Source organism: Nerophis ophidion, linkage group LG10, assembly GCF_033978795.1.
Source record: "Nerophis ophidion isolate RoL-2023_Sa linkage group LG10, RoL_Noph_v1.0, whole genome shotgun sequence".
Lineage (NCBI taxonomy): Eukaryota > Metazoa > Chordata > Actinopteri > Syngnathiformes > Syngnathidae > Nerophis > Nerophis ophidion.
This window is the reverse complement of record NC_084620.1, coordinates 60,498,589-60,516,344: the sequence shown is the minus strand read 5'-3', so window position 1 is coordinate 60,516,344 and position 17,756 is coordinate 60,498,589. Positions and strand designations below refer to the sequence as shown.

The window sequence follows — 17,756 nt, the reverse complement described above, 5'->3', positions numbered from 1 at the left end:
AGTATTTCATATATATATATATATTTTTTATACATATATATATATGAAATACTTGACTCTTAACCACGCCCCCCAAGTAAAAGCAAGTCCCTCACCTTTCACCATGGACAGCAGGCTGGTGGGTACGGTCCGCGTCTCCATGAACTTCCGCAGCTCCTCCAGTTTGGTCTGGTGCATTTTGCGGCAGTGGCGCCTGATGCTGCGGCGCGAGTTGAAGTCCTGACCGCACAGACAGCAGGAGATGGTCACGTCATCCACCTGTGCAGGGCAGAAACACAAAAACCGTGACTGTACTCGTCCATCAGTTCAGTTGTAGTTTGGAACATGCATACGATACGATGCAATGCAGCGCACAATTACAGTTGTTTCATTACAGCACGTCCGAAAAGGAGTAGGAAGAAGCAGAGCTTATTTAATCCTACACCTTGTCAGGACGTGGGGGTTTTTGCAGCTTGGTGCGGGGTTTGTTCTCCTGGAATGCAAACAGACTACTCTGGACCAGGGGTGAAGGTAGGAACATTAAGGCAAGGTAAAAACACAACTTAGACAGAACTATGGACAAGAAAAAAAACTCATTAAACTGTGGCATGAAAAACGAGCAGCATGAACTATGGCATGAAAACTAGCAAAGTCGCCGGACCGACTGACTTGCAAGGGCGGTTTCAATAGTCTCTTGATTGGAAACAGGTGCGCGTCCCAAACACCAGAGGCAGGTGAAAATAATACGTTGCCATGGTAACTAAAACAAACAGTGGTCCACAAAGACAGGAAGTAATGGAGTCTAAAACTAACAGAACATAACAAAAACATGATACGGACCACGGATCATGACACCCGTTTTCATAACATGGCAATTTTATCCAAATTGCCTTGTTCTCTGTAACAGAACAGTGAACAAATAAATAAATAATATACCAAAGTTAAAGGCCTACTGAAATGAGATGTTCTTATTTAAACGGGGATAGCAGGTCCATTCTATGTGTCATACTTGATCATTTTGCCATATTGCCATATTTTTGCTGAAAGGATTTAGTAGAGAACATCCACGATAAAGTTGGCAACTTTTGGTCGCTAATAAAAAAGCCTTGCCTGTAGCGGAAGTAGCAGACGATGTGCGCGTGACGTCACGGGTTGTGGAGCTCCTCACATCTGAACATTGTTTACAATCATGGCCACCAGCAGCGAGAGCGATTCGGACCGAGAAAGCGACGATTTCCCCATTAATTTGAGCGAGGATGAAAGATTCATGGATGAGGAAAGTGAGAGTGAAGGACTAGAAAAAAAATAAAGTATAAAGACTATACAGTGGGAGCGATTCAGATGTTATTAAACACATTTAATAGGATAATTCTGGAAAATCCCTTATCTGCTTATTGTGTTACTAGTGTTTGAGTGAGATTATATGGTCGTACCTGTACAACCTGAAGGTCGGCCCCGCACCTTTCTTCAGGACCAGTCGACAGGTGGTGGCGATGCCCATCTCTGCCCTTCGCAAGGGACCCTCTTTGAAACACGATCTCTCGAAATGATGGCTGCATAATACACTGTACTTTGTGTGTGTGGTCCAATCCAACAGTGTTGGCTTGACCGCTCTGTTCCATAGTAAAGTTTCACCGTCATCTTTCGGGAATGTAAACAATGAAACACCGGCTGTGTTTGTGTTGCTAAAGGCGGCCGCAATACACAGCTTCCCACCTACAGCTTTCTTCTTTGATGTCTCCATTATTCATTGAACAAATTGCAATAGATTCAGCAACACAGATGTCCAGAATACTGTGGAATTATGCGATAAAAAGAGACGACTTATAGCTGGGAACGGTGCTGGAACAAAATGTCCTCTACAATGCGTGACGTCACGCGCACGCCTCATCATACCGTGGCATTTCAGCAGGATACTTCGGCGTGAAATTTAAAATTGCAATTTAGTAAACTAAAGCAGCCGTATTGGCATGTGTTGCAATGTTAATATTTCATCATTGATATATAATAAATAAAATAAATAAATGGGTTGTACTTGTATAGCGCTTTTCTACCTTCAAGGTACTCAAAGCGCTTTGACACTACTTCCACATTCACACACACATTCACACACTGATGGAGGGAGCTGCCATGCAAGGCGCCAACCAGCATCCATCAGGAGCAAAGGTGAAGTGTTTTGCTCAGGACACAACGGACGTGACGAAGTTGGTACTTGGTGGGATTTGAACCAGGGACCCTCGGGTTGCACACGGCCACTTTCCCACTGCGCCACACCGTCCCTAAACTATCAGACTGCGTGGTGGCTAGTAGTGGCTTTCAGTAGGCCTTTAAATCATGTTTACAACCAGCATAAACAACCTGTTTACCATAAATAACCCAATTAACACCTTTACACAATTAGTGACTGCAATCAGTAGCGCCCAGAAACATTTTCTACCTCTGCATGCGTTTTAAACTCTTTGGTTGTGCCGGCTGGTTGTTGACGATAACCTCATCCGCGCTCTTTGTTCTGCTACTTCCTGTTATGACAACATTAGTTCTCAGTAAACCAATTGTGTTCATCAGGTTTTCACAAATAAATAGATGCAATATTTTAGTGTTCGGACACAGTTATTTTCTGTAAAAACATGTTTCCTACATGCTGGCTCGTCATCCTTCGTCAGAGCTGTCCTAGATTCCTGGTAGGGTTGTACGGTATACCGGTACTAGTATGGTACCGCGTTACTAATGAGTCATATTCGGTATTATACCGCCTCTAAAAAGTACCAGTACCTGCCCTCCTTTTTTTTAACGTGCATGACGGCAAGTCGTCGTCACGTCGTAACATTGTTGGTTGTCCGAGCAGAGGAGCATGTTCGGCAGCGCACGATCACAGAGTACTTACAAGCAGACAGAATGTGTAGACAGAAAAGGAAGAACGGACGCATGTTGGCTTAAAAACTAAAGATAAAGGTGAAGTTATAACACTGAAACGCCCTCAGGAAGGGCGCTAATTAATTTAAAACCTCTTCTCACTCTGGCGCTTACCAAAAGGCATGTGGTAAATTCAGGCCTGCGCTTAAAAGTTTGAGTGTGATGTAAGGATACCATCATGAAAAGCACATTTAATTAAAAAAAAAGTTATTATGTTCTTACCGTTACTTATAAATGAAGTCCATGCGCAGCTCCTTCTGATCAAAAGCATCGATAACTTGTTTATAGAAGTCTTCCTTATCTTTCTTCAGTTTTAAAAGTCTCTCTGTCTCGATGGAGATCTTCCTTTATTACCTCCTGCTTCCATTGAAAGTCCAGCTTAGAAAACTGGTTAATTTTAGATATGTAATCCTCCATGTTAAAAGTGCAAGCGAGAGGAAAAAATAACAACCGCTGCTTGTTGTCACTTCTTCTGCAGCCGAGTAGTCGCAAGAAGGATCACTAGCGCCCTCTACCACCAGGAGGCGGGAGTCATTTAATGACTCATATTTGACACACGCAGCTACGGTATATTAATAATACATAGCTGCTTACTGTTCTTTTTAGCATATTCAATAGCTTGGACCTTAAATCCTACTGAATAGCTCTTAATCTTCTTCCCTTTATGCGATTTCAAAGGATTGAAATCAGCCTCCTCCGTTTTGAAAATGATGACAGGTGAAGTGTCACTCGTGACGTGACGAGTTTGACCCAGTGGGAAATTCTAGGCATATGCTAATTATTTGGTGAAACGACTTTGACCCGACGGAAGTTCTAGACATGCGCTAATAAAAACAGTATTTTGCGAAACGAGTTTGTAATTCTAGGCAGGCACATACTATATACCCGGCGGCAACTCAAGGAAATACGGTACTCAGCTTCTCACACGGGCTGACTTTGAGGAATAACACCACAATAAATGTGAAGAGATTGAACGCGGCCCCCACTTACTCCACAATATTGATCAGACTTGGGGGTGTTTACACATCTAGCAATTTCTGTGAAAGTTTATTGGTTGTAGTTGTTGTGTGCTTTCCAGTGTGGCCTGGGGGGTGGGGGGGGGGGGTTCTGCACCCAACGCGAACTTGCTGCCGGTGGCTGGCATTTGGGACACGACGCGCTCTGTGATGACTCGGCTGGCGGCGGCAGGGAATAGCTCGTCGGGAGACGCACTTGCGGGCCTTTGAGCAAGTCTTGCCTTTCAGTGTGCACCTGGTCCCATTTCTGCTCTTTCTTTGTTCCGGCCAGTCGCACAAAAATATAGTGCCTTTCAAGAAAAATCTGCGTTAACTTGTTAGAGTCGAGTTAAACTTTTGACAAACACCGTATTTTTTTGGAGTATAAGTCGCTCCGGCCAAAAATGCATAATAAAGAAGAAAAAACATAAATAATTCGCACTGGAGTATAAATCCTACACATCAGTAGATGTGCAGGACAGGATTATAGACAAAAATATTCCACAGATGGACACATCATTGATGTGTAGGACAGGATTGAAGGGGAACATTATCAGCAGACCTATGTAAGCGTCAATATATACCTTGATGGTGCAGAAAAAAGACCATATGTTTTTTTTAACCGATTTCCGAACTCTAAATGGGTGAATTTTGGCGAATTAAACGCCTTTCTGTTTATGCCTCTCTGAGCAACGACGTCAGAACGTGACGTAACATCGGTAATCAACGCCATTTTTGACGCATCGAGTCAAATCAGCTCTGTTATTTTCCGTTTTTTTGACTGTTTTCCGATACCTTGGAGACATCATGCCTCGTCGGTGTGTTGTCGGAGGGTGGAACAACACCATCAGGGACCGATTCAAGTTGATTTACGTAGAATGTGCATCGATTAGCATGCCGTGCTATTTTGGCTAGCTGTGTGTACATATTGCAGCATTATGCCTCACTGGTAGTTATATTTACATCTAAACTTTCCCTCCACCCACATTTAATGCCAAACAAACACTTAGCAATCGACGGATTTAAGTTGCTCCAGTGTCAAGAGATGCAAAAGTCCCCCGTTTGGTTTTTACCGGCGATGCTACGACAGAGATGGCAAAAATGTCTGGATATCCTGCGACACTCAAAGCAGATGCTTTCCCAACGATAAAGTCAACAAAATCACAAAGGTGAGTTTTGTTGATGTTGTTGACTTATGTGCTAATCAGACATATTTGGTTGCGGCATGACTGCCAGCTAATTGATGCTAACATGCTATTTAGGCTTCCTGTATGTACATTTGAAACTATATTTACATCCAGCGTTTCCTTCCACCCACATTTAATGCCAAACAAACACTTACCAATCAACATATTTAAGTTGCTCCAGTGTCAAGAGATGCTAGAGTCCCCCGTTTGTTTTTTACCGGCGATGCTACGACAGAGATGGCAAAAATGTCTGGATATCCTCCGACAATCAAAGCAGATGCATTCCCAACGATAGTCAACAAAATCACAAAGGTGAGTGTTGTTGATGTTACTCATGACTTATGTGCTAATCAGACATATTTGGTTGCGGCATGACTGCCAGCTAATCGATGCTAACATGCTATTTAGGCTACCTGTATGTACATTTGAAACTATATTTACATCCAGCGTTTCCTTCCACCCACATTTAATGCGAAACAAACACTTACCAATCGACGGATTTAAGTTGATCCGGTGTCAAAAGATGCGAAAGTCCTGATCGGTTGGTCTGCACATTTTACCGGCGATGCTAACGCAAAGATGGCCGAATAGCGTCAATAGCTTCAGTTTCTTCTTCAATTTTGTTTTCGCTATCTGCCTCCATACTCCAACCATCCGTTTCAATACATGCGTAATCTGTTGAATCGCTTAAGCCGCTGAAATCAGAGTCTGAATCTGAGCTAATGTCGCTATATCTTGCTGTGGTAGCCACCATTGTTTGTATTGGCATCGCTATGTGACGTCACAGGGAAATGGACAGTGGCTTAAGCAAATAGCTAAAATCAAGCACTTTAAAGCTTTTTTTAGGGATATTTCGGGACGGGTAAAATTTAGAAAAAATTTCGATAAATAAAATAAGTTACTGGGAACTGATTTTTATTGGTTTTAACCCTTCTGAAATTGTGATAATGTTCCCCTTTAAGAGAAGAATATTCCACATGATTCACTTGATTGTCAAATATGTGGATCCAAGAGGAAGTGTGCCATTCATATGTTGTCAATATTCAGTGTTTTATCTTTGGTAGTTAATATTAGTAAATATTAGTTTATTTTCATGTACAAACCCCGTTTCCATATGAGTTGGGAAATTGTGTTAGATGTAAATATAAACAGAATACAATGATTTGCAAATCCTTTTCAACCCATATTCAGTTGAATATGCTACAAAGACAACATATTTGATGTTCAAACTCATAAACATTTTTTTTTTGCAAACAATAATTAACTTAGAATTTCATGGCTGCAACACGTGCCAAAGTAGTTGGGAAAGGGCATGTTCACCACTGTGTTACATCACCTTTTATTTTAACAACACTCAATAAACGTTTGGGAACTGAGGAAACTAATTGTTGAAGTTTTGAAAGTGGAATTCTTTCCCATTCTTGTTTTATGTAGAGCTTCAGTCCTTCAACAGTCCGGGGTCTCCGCTGTCGTATTTTACACTTCATAATGAGCCACACATTTTCCATGGGAGACAGGTCTGCACTGCAGGCGGGCCAGGAAAGTATCCACACTTTTTTTTACAAAGCCACGCTGTTGTAACAAATGCTGAATGTAGCTTGGCATTGTCTTGCTGAAATAAGCAGGGGCGTCCATGAAAAAGACGGTGCTTAAATGGCAGCATATGTTGTTCCAAAACCTGTATGTACCTTTCAGCATTAATGGTGCCTTCACAGATGTGTAAGTTACCCATGCCTTGGGCACTAATGCGCCCCCATACCATCACACATGCTGGCTTTTACACTTTGCGTCGATAACAGTCTGGATGGTTCGCTTTCCCTTTGGTCTGGATGACCCAATGTCGAATATTTCCCAAAAAAATTTGAAATGTGGAATCGTCAGACCACAAAACACTTTTTCACTTTGCATCAGTCCATCTTAGATGATCTCGGGCCCAGAGAAGCCTGCGGCGTTTCTGGATGTTGTTGATAAATGGCTTTCGCTTTGCATAGTAGAGCTTTAACTTGCACTACAGAGGTAGCGACCAACTGTATTTAGTGACAGTGGTTTTCTGAAGTGTTCCTGAGCCCATGTGGTGATATCCTTTAGAGATTGATGTTGGTTTTTGATACAGTGCCGTCTGAGGGATGGAAGGTCACGGTCATTCAATGTTGGTTTCCGGCCATGCCGCTTACGTGGAGTGATTTCTCCAGATTCTCTGAACCTTTTGATGATATTATGGAACGTAGATGTTGAAATCCCTCAATTTCTTGCAATTGCACTTTGAGAAAGGTTGTTCTTAAACTGTTTGACTATTTGCTCACACAGTTGTGGAAAAAGGGGTGTACCTCGCCCCATCCTTTCTTGTGAAAGACTGAGCATTTTTTGTATTTTGCTCCCAATTAGCCTGCACACCTGTGGGATGTTCCAAATAAGTGTTTGATGAGCATTCCTCAACTTTATCAGTATTTATTGCCACCTTTCCCAACTTCTTTGTCACGTGTTCCTGGCATCAAATTTCAAAGTTAATGATTATTTGCAAAGAAAAAAAAAGTTTATGAGTTTGAACATCAAATATGTTGTCTTTGTAGCATATTCAACTGAATATGGCTTGAAAAGGATTTGCAAATCATTGTATTCTGTTCATATTTACATCCAACACAATTATTTAGACGGGGATAGCAGCTCCATTCTATGTGTCATACTTGATCATTTCGCAATATTGCCATATTTTTCCTGAAAAGATTTAGTAGGGAACATCGACGATAAAGTTTGCAACTTTTGGTCGCTAATAAAACAGCCTTGCCTGTACCGGAAGTAGCAGACAATGTGCGTGTGATGTCACGGGTTGTGGAGCTCCTCACATCTGAACATTGTTTACAATCATGGCCACCAGCAGCGAGAGCGATTCGGACCGAGAAAGCGACGATTTCCCCATTAATTTGAACGAGGATGAAAGATTAATGGATGAGGAAAGTGAGAGTTTCCCAACTCATATGGAAATGGGGTTTGTAGATTCTGGGTGTCACATTCAGTTAAAACATGTAAAATTCCATTCTATTTTTAAGGACGTCTGTCATAACATTTTAGCATTCAGACATCATTGTGAGGTTTTGTATTAGAGTTCCTAAAAAGAGATATTCCAGCCCCCAGACACATTTCTTTCTCCGAGTCAAAATAATTGCCCAGGCGTGATTTAGAGTGTTTTGCTGCCTACCCCACTTGTGGACTCCTCGTCCTCAGCCTGCGGTGGTTCCTGTGTGGCCTCGTCCTCCTCTGCGTCCCGCTTTTTCTTCCCCTGGCTGTGGTGGCTTTGTGCCGGGCTCTGTGGACCACCCAGCGGGTCCGTCTCAATCTCCGTCGACTCTCGTTCCCAAGCGACCGGACTCTCCCTGGCACTGTCAGCGGCGGCACAGCCTGGTCAGCGTCCTTTATGGCGAGGAATCAAGCGAGTTTGCCAAGCGCCTACCTGGGGGCTCTGGATGGATAGCGCGCCAAATCCTCCTCTGTGGTCAAGTACTGGTACACAGCCTTGCTGGTGGTCTGGATGGGCTCCAGCCGGACCACATAATCGGCTCGGTCGCCTCTGTGATATATGATGTCTGTCAAATCCTTGAGGGCCACACTCTGCCGGTCATCTCCTGCCAGTGAGAGAAAAGAAGAATGACATCTGGAAGTGTTCATGGAAGGGAGAAAGGTGCCGTTTATTGGAATTGTTCCCTCTGCTTTCAAAACGGCAGCCATTACACCCATTTTGAGAAACCGGGCTCAGATCCAAAGAACTTTAATAATCTTCGTCCAATTTCAAATATGCCATTCATCTCAAAAATCCTTGAAAAAAACGGTCTCCTCCCACCTACAGTTAAATAACCCAGTGCTTCTCAAATGGTGGTAAGCGTACCCCTGGAGGCACTTGAAGGTATGCCAAGGGGTACGTGAGATTTTCTTTTTAAATATTCTAAAAATAGCCACAATTCAAAAATCATTTATAAATATATTTATTTTATAATACTTCAAACAAAATATGAATGTAAGTTCATAAACTGTGAAAATATTTTTTTGTGGACATGTTCCAAAAATATTGATGTTAAAGATCTCTATTACAATCCCCAAAGAGAACACTTTAAGTTGATGATTACTTCTATGTGTAGAAATCTGCATTTACAATTGAATCACTTGTTTATTTTCCAACAAGTTTTTAGTTATTTTTATATCTTTCTTTCCAAATACCGTATTTCCTTGAATTTCCGCCGGGTATATGGTATGCACCTGACTAGAATTACTGCTGGGTCAAACTCGTTTCACAAAATATTATTTTTATTAGCGCATGTCTAGAATTTCCACCGGGTCAAACTCGTCACGTCACGAGTGACACTTCACCTGTCATCATTTTCAAAATGGAGGAGGCTGATTTCAATCATTTGAAATCGCATAAAGGGAAGAAGATTAAGAGCTATTCAGTAGGATTTAAGGTCCAAGCTATTGAATATGCTAAAAAGAACAGTAAGCAGCTATGTTTTATTAATATACCGTAGCTGTGTGTGTCAAATATGAGTCATTAAATGACTCCCCCCTCCTGTTGGTAGAGGGCGCTAGTGATCCTTCTTGTGACTACTCGGCTGCAGAAGAAGTGACAACAAGCAGTAAGAGTTTATTTTTTCCTCTCGCTTGCCCTTTTAACATGGAGGATTACATATCTAAAATAAAACAGTTTTCTAAACTGGACTTTCAATCAAAGCAGGAGGTAATAAAGGAAGATCTCCATCGAGACAGAGAGACTTTTAAAACTGAAGAAAGATAAGGAAGACTTCTATAAACAAGTTATCGATGCTTTTGATCAGAAGGAGCTGCGCATGGACTTCATTTATAAGTAAAGGTAAGAACATAATAACTTATTTTTTATTAAATGTGCTTTTCATGATGGTATCCTTATATCACACTCAAATTTATACGCGCAGGCCTACATTTATCGCATGCCATTGGTAAGTGCCGGAGTGAGAAGAGGTTTTAAATTAATTAGCGCCCCGGCGGCAATTCAAGGAAATACGCTGGATCAAGAAAGACCACTACAAATGCGCAATATTTTCGACTGTTATACAATTTAATAAATCGGAAACTGATGACATAGTCCAGTATTTTACTTCTTTATCTCTTTTTTTCTACTAAAAATGCTTTGCTCTGAAAAAAGGTTGAGAATCACTAAAATAACCTATATGAACAATTCCAGTCTGGTTTCCACCCCCCCAACCAGCACTGAAACAACACGAGTAATAATCACAAAGGATCTCCTGGTCTTCCCACAATCCTAATCCTCTTAGATCTGACTGCAGCCTTTGACACACGGTCCTCCTCCATAGATTGCACAGTATTGGCATCACAAACACCCCCCTTCACTGGTTTACATCACATCTCTCCCACCGCACTCAGTTTGTTCAACTCCGTTCATTTAAATCCCCTCCCTCTCCCGTTTCCTCTGGTGTCCCCCAGGGCTCTGTTCTCAGTCCCCTGCTTTTCATCATTTACATTCTTCCCCTTGACAATATTTTCCTTAAATGTAAAATACATTCTCACTGTTACATGGAGTACACCCAGCTCTACATTTCAAGCAAACCAACAGCTTCTCTTCCTCCTTCCTCCCTTCCAGACTGCCTCAGTGAACTCAAGCAGTGGTTCTCATCCAATTTCCTTCAAAATAGCAATACAACCGAAATCTTACTTGTCGGTACAAAAACCATCTTCGCCAAAACAAACAGTTTGTCCGTTACTCTCTGCAATTTCCCTGTCTCCCCCTCCTCCCAAGTCAAGAATCCCCATGTGTGTCATCCTGGACAGCACACTCTCCTTTCAAGCCCACATAAACCATACATGACAACCTTGAGACCTCTGATTTCAACATCTACGCTCCATAATATCATCAAAAGGTTCAGAGAATCTGGAGAAATCACTCAACGTAAGCGGCATGGCCGGAAACCAACATTGAATGACCGTGACCTTCGATCAAAAATCGACATCAATCTCTAAAGGATATCACCACATGGGCTCAGCAACACTTCAGAAAACCACTGTCACTAAATACAGTTTGTCGCTACATCTCTAAGTGCAAGTTAAAGCTCTACTATGCAAAGCTAAAGCCATTTATCAACAACATCCAGAAACGACGCTGGCTTCTCTGGGCCCGAGATCATCTAAGATGGACTGATGCAAAGTGGAAAAGTGTTCTGTGGTCTGACAAGTCCACATTTCAAATAGTTTTTGGAAATATTCGAAATGATGTCATCCGGACCAAAGGGGAAGCAAACCATCCAGATTGTTATAGGCGCAAAGTGTAAAAGCCAGCATGTGTGATGGTATGGGGGTGCATTAGTGCCCAAGGCATGGGTAACTTACACATCTGTGAAGGCACCATTAATGCTGAAAGGTACATACAGGTTTTGGAACAACATATGCTGCCATCTATTTTATGGACGCCCCTGCTAATTTCAGCAAGACAATACCAAGCCACATTCAGCACGTGTTACAACAGCGTGGCTTCGTAAAAAAAGAGTGCGGGTACTTTCCTGGCCCGCCTGCAGTCCAGACCTGTCTCCCATGGAAAATGTGTGGCGCATTATGAAGTGTAAAATACGACAGCGGAGACCCCGGACTGTTGAAGGACTGAAGCTCTACATAAAACAAGAATGGGAAAGAATTCCACTTTCAAAGCTTCAACAATTAGTTTCCTCAGTTCCCAAACGTTTATTGAGTGTTGTTAAAAGAAAAGGTGATGTAACACAGTGGTGAACATGCCCTTTCCCAACTACTTTGGCACATGTTGCAGCCATGAAAATCTAAGTTAATTATTATTTGCAAAAAAAAAACAAGGTTTATCAGTTTGAACATCAAATATTTTGTCTTTGTAGCATATTCAACTGAATATGGGTTGAAAATGATTTGCAAATCATTGTATTCTGTTTATATTTACATCTAACACAATTTCCCAACTCATTTGTATTATTGGGTGATCTTCAATGATGAAAAAATAATTGCGCTTCAGTACTTCAACAAAATAACTCTGCGGCGCTGGTAATGAACTCTACATTAAGGAGCAATGAAGTGGGGAATGGAGCAACTTCATTACCAACACAATCAGTCTTCGTAAAAGCAGATGAGAGAGTGAGACAAATGCCGTGAGACTCGATGATAGTCGCACCTTTCCTGCATTCTGTGAGCGCACGGCGGCCATGATGGCGTGCGTGCAGGTGTGAAGACTCACCGTCGTAGTCCGGCAGCCGTGTCAGGCAGTAGTACTCTTTGTGCGTGATAAGGTTGGGCAGGCCTCTGAAGAGACTGCGACACACTTTACACTCGAAGATGGTGTCCACCTCCCGCAGCAACATGTGCCTCAGCTGGCTGGTTCCTGCAACACCAAACTTGGTTACAAGGCGGACTTTAAACTCATGTTCAAACACGCATTTGCACCGCCGATTAATACTTATCAATATTGCACTAAAGTGCATGCACAAGAATCACTTTGCTTACCACCGTAATTACCGGACTACAATACTTTTCATTCAATGAATGTAAGTCAGGGGTGTCCAAAGTGCGGCCCGGGGGCCATTTGTGGCCTATAGCTAATCGTTTACCGGCCCGCCACACATTCTGCAAAAATTGTAAAATTTATATTATTGCAAAAATAAAAATAAAAACATTAAAAAAAGTGGGCTTCACGGTGGCAGAGGGGTTAGTGCGTCTGCCTCACAATACGAAGGTCCTGCAGTCCTGGGTCCAAATCCAAGCTCGGGATCTTTCTGTGTGGAGTTTGCATGTTCTCCCCGTGAATGCGTGGGTTCCCTCCGGGTACTCCGGTTTCCTCCCACCTCCAAAGACATGCACCTGGGGATAGGCCCCTCCCACCTCCAAAGACATGCACCTTGGGATAAGCCCCTCCCACCTCCAAAGACATGCACCTGGGGATAGGCATGCACCTTGGGATAAGCCCATCCCACCTCCAAAGACATGCACCTTGGGATAGGCCCCTCCCACCTCCAAAGACATGCACCTGGGGATAGACCCCTCCCACCTCCAAAGACATGCACCTGGGGATAGGCCCCTCCCACCTCCAAAGACATGCACCTGGGGATAGGTTGATTGGCAACACTAAATGGTCCCTAGTGTGTGAATGTTGTCTGTCTATCTGTGTTGGCCCTGCGATGAGGTGGCGACTTGTCCAGGGTGTACCCCGCCTTCCGCCCGATTGTAGCTGAGATAGGCGCCAGCGCCCCCCGCGACCCCAAAAGGGGAATAAGTGGTAGGAAATGGATGGATGGATGGATAAAAAAAAGTGGAATGAGGTGAAATCTAATGAGAAAAAGTGACAATGTTGACACAAAGTTGCCATGCAGGCAGTTTTTTTTGTTCCTTTTGTCTTTATTTTCTTTTTTTTCCATTGCTCAAAAAAAAAAGGACAAAAAAATCTGTTATAATGAATGAATTATTACTTAAAAATTATCACTTTAAAATGTTTTATGTGGAAAAAATATTGCATATGTTGTGTGGTTGCCATATAAAAACATCAAAGTTTTGACAAAAGAGCATAAAACAAACAAAATAATAGTTCAAACTTAAAATCGACAGATATATCGGAAGTTGATCTTGAAATTTAAGTGTTAAAAGTAAAAAACATAATAAAAATGCATCACTTTATGAGTGGGGAAGCTTTCGGATCTCAAATATATTTAGTAGGATTTTATTGAACTTTTCACTGTGATTACTCAAAAATATTAAATCATTAAAATCAATGGTGTCCTGCATTATTGATCTTTGAGGGCTTTAATTGCTAAATAAAGGAACTCTCCTGAAGGAATCAATAAAGTACTATCTATCTATCTATCTATCTAAATACTGCATATTTCACTTTTACTATAAAAAACTAAGTTGTCTTTGACAGAAAAAGCATAAAACATTATTTATTTTACTTTATATCAACCTCAAGTTGATATAGAGATTTACTGTAAGCATTAAATAAAAAATAATAATAATTTGACTTATTTTTCACATTTTAGTGACTGAGACCCTCTATGCTCCCCAGGAGCCATAAGGATAAAAAAAAAAATCCATATATTTTGTTATGGTTTGAAAATGAAAAATATCAAAATAGCCCCTGCATGCTTGAATTTGAGGAAAAAGTTTGGACACCCCTGCTGTAAATTATAGATTAGATAGATGGATGGATGGATGGATGGATGGATGGATGGATGGATGGATGGATGGATGGATGGATGGATGGATGGATGGATGGATGGATGGATAGATGGATAGATAGATAGATAGATAGATAGATAGATGGATAGATAGTACTTTATTGATTCCTTCAGGAGAGTTCTTTCAGGAAAATTAAAATTCCAGCAGCAGTTTACAGAGTTGAGATCAATTTAAAAAAATAAATAAATAAATAAAAGTAATAAGTAAATAAGGGGGTTTCAAAGGAAACAAAATAGAGAAATATTACAAAAAGAATAAAAACAATGGGAATAACAATATAACAGTAAAATAAGAATATAACAAGACAAAGTAGGCAGTAGTGCCCATGTTATGAAAACGTATCGCACTGTTATTGTTTTGCATCCCATGTCATCCTAATATCCTAATAATGTAAAAAGCAAAAGTATAAAGAAGTCATACTGTTTTATTAACCTTGTTCATACTACTGTAGACACCTTCATATTTGTTGCTTCCTATACTGTTATATTATTAGATATTGCACTGGTACTGTATTTGACTACTGTACTTCTACTTGTACTGATACTTCTACCATAACTACTGTGACTTATTGTGCTTTTTAATTGTCTTGTAATTAATGTACATCGGAGCTGTTCAAATTGTTGTATTTTTTAGTATTTAGTGTATTAGATTTCTGCAACTAAGTGTTTGGATCCCATTGTACGTAATATCTGAAGAGTATGAAAAAAAAGCATTTGACCGTGGTTTGTAGTCTGCATGGCACCAATAAACTTTGAACCTTGAATATGTGCCACTAAAGCAGAGGTCTCAAAAGTGGTTTTCACTGAGGGTCGCATCGCAGTTATGTTTTGCCCCAGAGGGTCTCTTCTTACAGTGAATACTATTTTTTCACAATTTTGAAAAACACTTCGAAAAATAAAATAAGCCACTGGGAAATAGAGATGCGCGGTTTGTGGTTTATCCGCAGAGTCCGCGGATAAACAGTAACACAACATAAACGCAATACAACAAATACCCAGAATCCTTTGTATCCATGACAATTCCTGGCTATTTCATACACCTCGCTAGCAGCAAACCCCCGTGCGTCAGTAAGGTGGGCGGGGTTGGGAGCGCGGGGGTGTAAAATATATTCAAGAAGTATCACGGATACAAAGGATTCTGGGTATTTGATGTGTCGTGTTTATGTTGTGTTACTGTGAGGATGTTCTCCCGAACTGTGTTTGTCAATCTTGTTTGGTGTGGCTTCACAGCGTGGCGCATATTAGTAAGTGTTAGAGTTGTTTATATCACAACCATTAGTGTACTCTGTGTCACCCAGTATGCCTTTCAATCTTGTACGTGTGATTGCGGAAGCTGCACACAACATGTTGCCGGACTAACAATCAGTTTGTATATGTTGTTGAAGGTGTCAAAGGCAATGACTTCACAGCACGTCCTTATTCTTGTTATCAGGATGAACGCCAATTGGATATTTGCGAGAACGTCAGCGGTTCCAATTGTCTTCATTACTCTGAAAAACGGGTTTAAATCGCTCTGTGTGTGGTAGAGGTGGCCGATCTCTGATGTATTTCAGCCGAATAAAATTTAAAAGCTTGGCTGAAGGCCGAATACTGAATACCGAAAATAATGAATGCAGTTTTTCACAATTTTTTTTATATTGCATAAACAGCCCACAATACATTTTTAGACATGTTTTTTTAAATAAAGTACATTTTTATTGAATATTGACATTTTTTTAATATTCCAGTAGCCTTTGCTTTCCAAAGTTTTTCATTTATATTAGGCCTTAAAACAAAAACATGCATTCCAAAAAAAACAAAGTGCATTAAAGTGGATAAACCCACAACAAATGAATTATTGTCCTTTTGGCAAAAGTCTGCTTAGCCACAGCAGATATGCTAATAATGTAAACAGAAGGCTTAAGTAAATCTCAATTAAGTGTGTGCTTGTAACCTCATACACTTATACAGGTAGCCTACACAACAGGCTAATAATGTAGACAGCACACCATCCATCCATCCATCCATATTCTTCTGCTTATCCGAGGTCGGGTCGCGGGGGCAACAACCTAAGCAGGCAAACCCAGACTTCCCTTTCCCCAGCCACTTCGTTTTGCTCTTCCCGGGGGATCCCGAGGCGTTCCCAGGCCAGCCGGGAAACATAGTCTTACCAACGTGTCCTGGGTCTTCCCCGTGGCCTCCTACCGGTTGGACGTGTCTCTAAGGGAGAGACCCGCCACCCACCGGAGGAAACTCATTTGGGCCGCTTGTACCTGTGATCTTATCCTTTCGGTCATGACCCAAAGCTCATGACCATAGGTGAGGATGGGAACGTAGATCGACCGGTAAATTGAGAGCTTTGCCTTCCGGCTCAGCTCCTTCTTCACCACAACGGATCGGTACAACGTCCGCATTACTGAAGACGCCGCACCGATCTGCCTGTCGATCTCACCATCCACTCTTCCCTCACTCGTGAACAAGACTCCCAGGTACTTGAACTCCTCCACTTGGGGCAGGGTCTCCTCCCCAACCCGGAGATGGCACTCCACCCTTTTCCGGGCGAGAACCATGGACTCGGACTTGGAGGTGCTGATTCTCATTCCGGTCGCTTCACACTCGGCTGCAAACCGATCCAGTAACAGCACACACACGATGTAAAGAGCACACATCAGAGAAATACCGTCTGCTGGGTATCGTGTAACGGGGCTCAATGTGCTCCATGAGTCTCCAAAAAAGCCAATGTCCTCCACAACACTAAACGGTTGATCATCCAAAGCCATAAACTCCATTACGTTCTTTGTAAGTCCGTTTGCTTTGGCACTGTCAGTCGCAAACTTTTTAGTCCTCTCAAAGACACGTCGGCCACGAGGCACCTCCTCCAGACAGTTTGGCTGAACATTCGTCGCACACTGCAATACTTTTGTCACTTTCCGACACTTTAAAATGTCTCCGCACTGCTGACATTTTTCCGAAGGCGCCTGGTGACAACGTCACTGCACGTTGGTTGATTGCGTCTAAGCGTCAAAAAATTGCGTCACACGCCACTATTCGGCCTTGCATTTAACTCATTCCACCGAAGGCCGAATGTGGCTTTTTTTGCCATATTCGGTTACCGATTAATCGGTGCATCCCTAATATTAGGCTTTAGTTGACTAAATCTACTGTAGTTTTCGTCGACTATAATCTTATATTTCGTCAACTAAAACTAGACTAAAACTAAAACAATTTAAATAACTAAATTATGACTAAAACTAAATTACGTTTTAGTCAAAAGTAGTGCTGGGCAACGATTAAAATTTTAATCAAAGTTAATCGCACTATTTCTCCGATTAATCGCGATTAACTGCATTGTATACACAAAGCCCAATAATGAATTCAAAAGTAATGTGTAGTGCACCTTTATTGGAATATTCTCCCACATGAACAAAAGTGCCAAAACATTTGTTGTGCAAACACAATTTAAATCAGTCCTTGTTAAACAGTAG

The 17,756-nt window shown here is 41.6% G+C and overlaps 1 protein-coding gene across 1 annotated transcript in view; it reads right to left on the bottom strand.

The window, feature by feature from the left end:
• Positions 1-17,756, bottom strand: part of znf800b (zinc finger protein 800b) — a 67,895-nt gene that overhangs the window by 11,908 nt on the left and 38,231 nt on the right. The window contains 4 exon segments of the mRNA XM_061914322.1: positions 96-258; positions 8,271-8,451; positions 8,523-8,694; positions 12,306-12,449. Coding sequence (XP_061770306.1) covers positions 96-258; positions 8,271-8,451; positions 8,523-8,694; positions 12,306-12,449 — 660 coding nt within the window.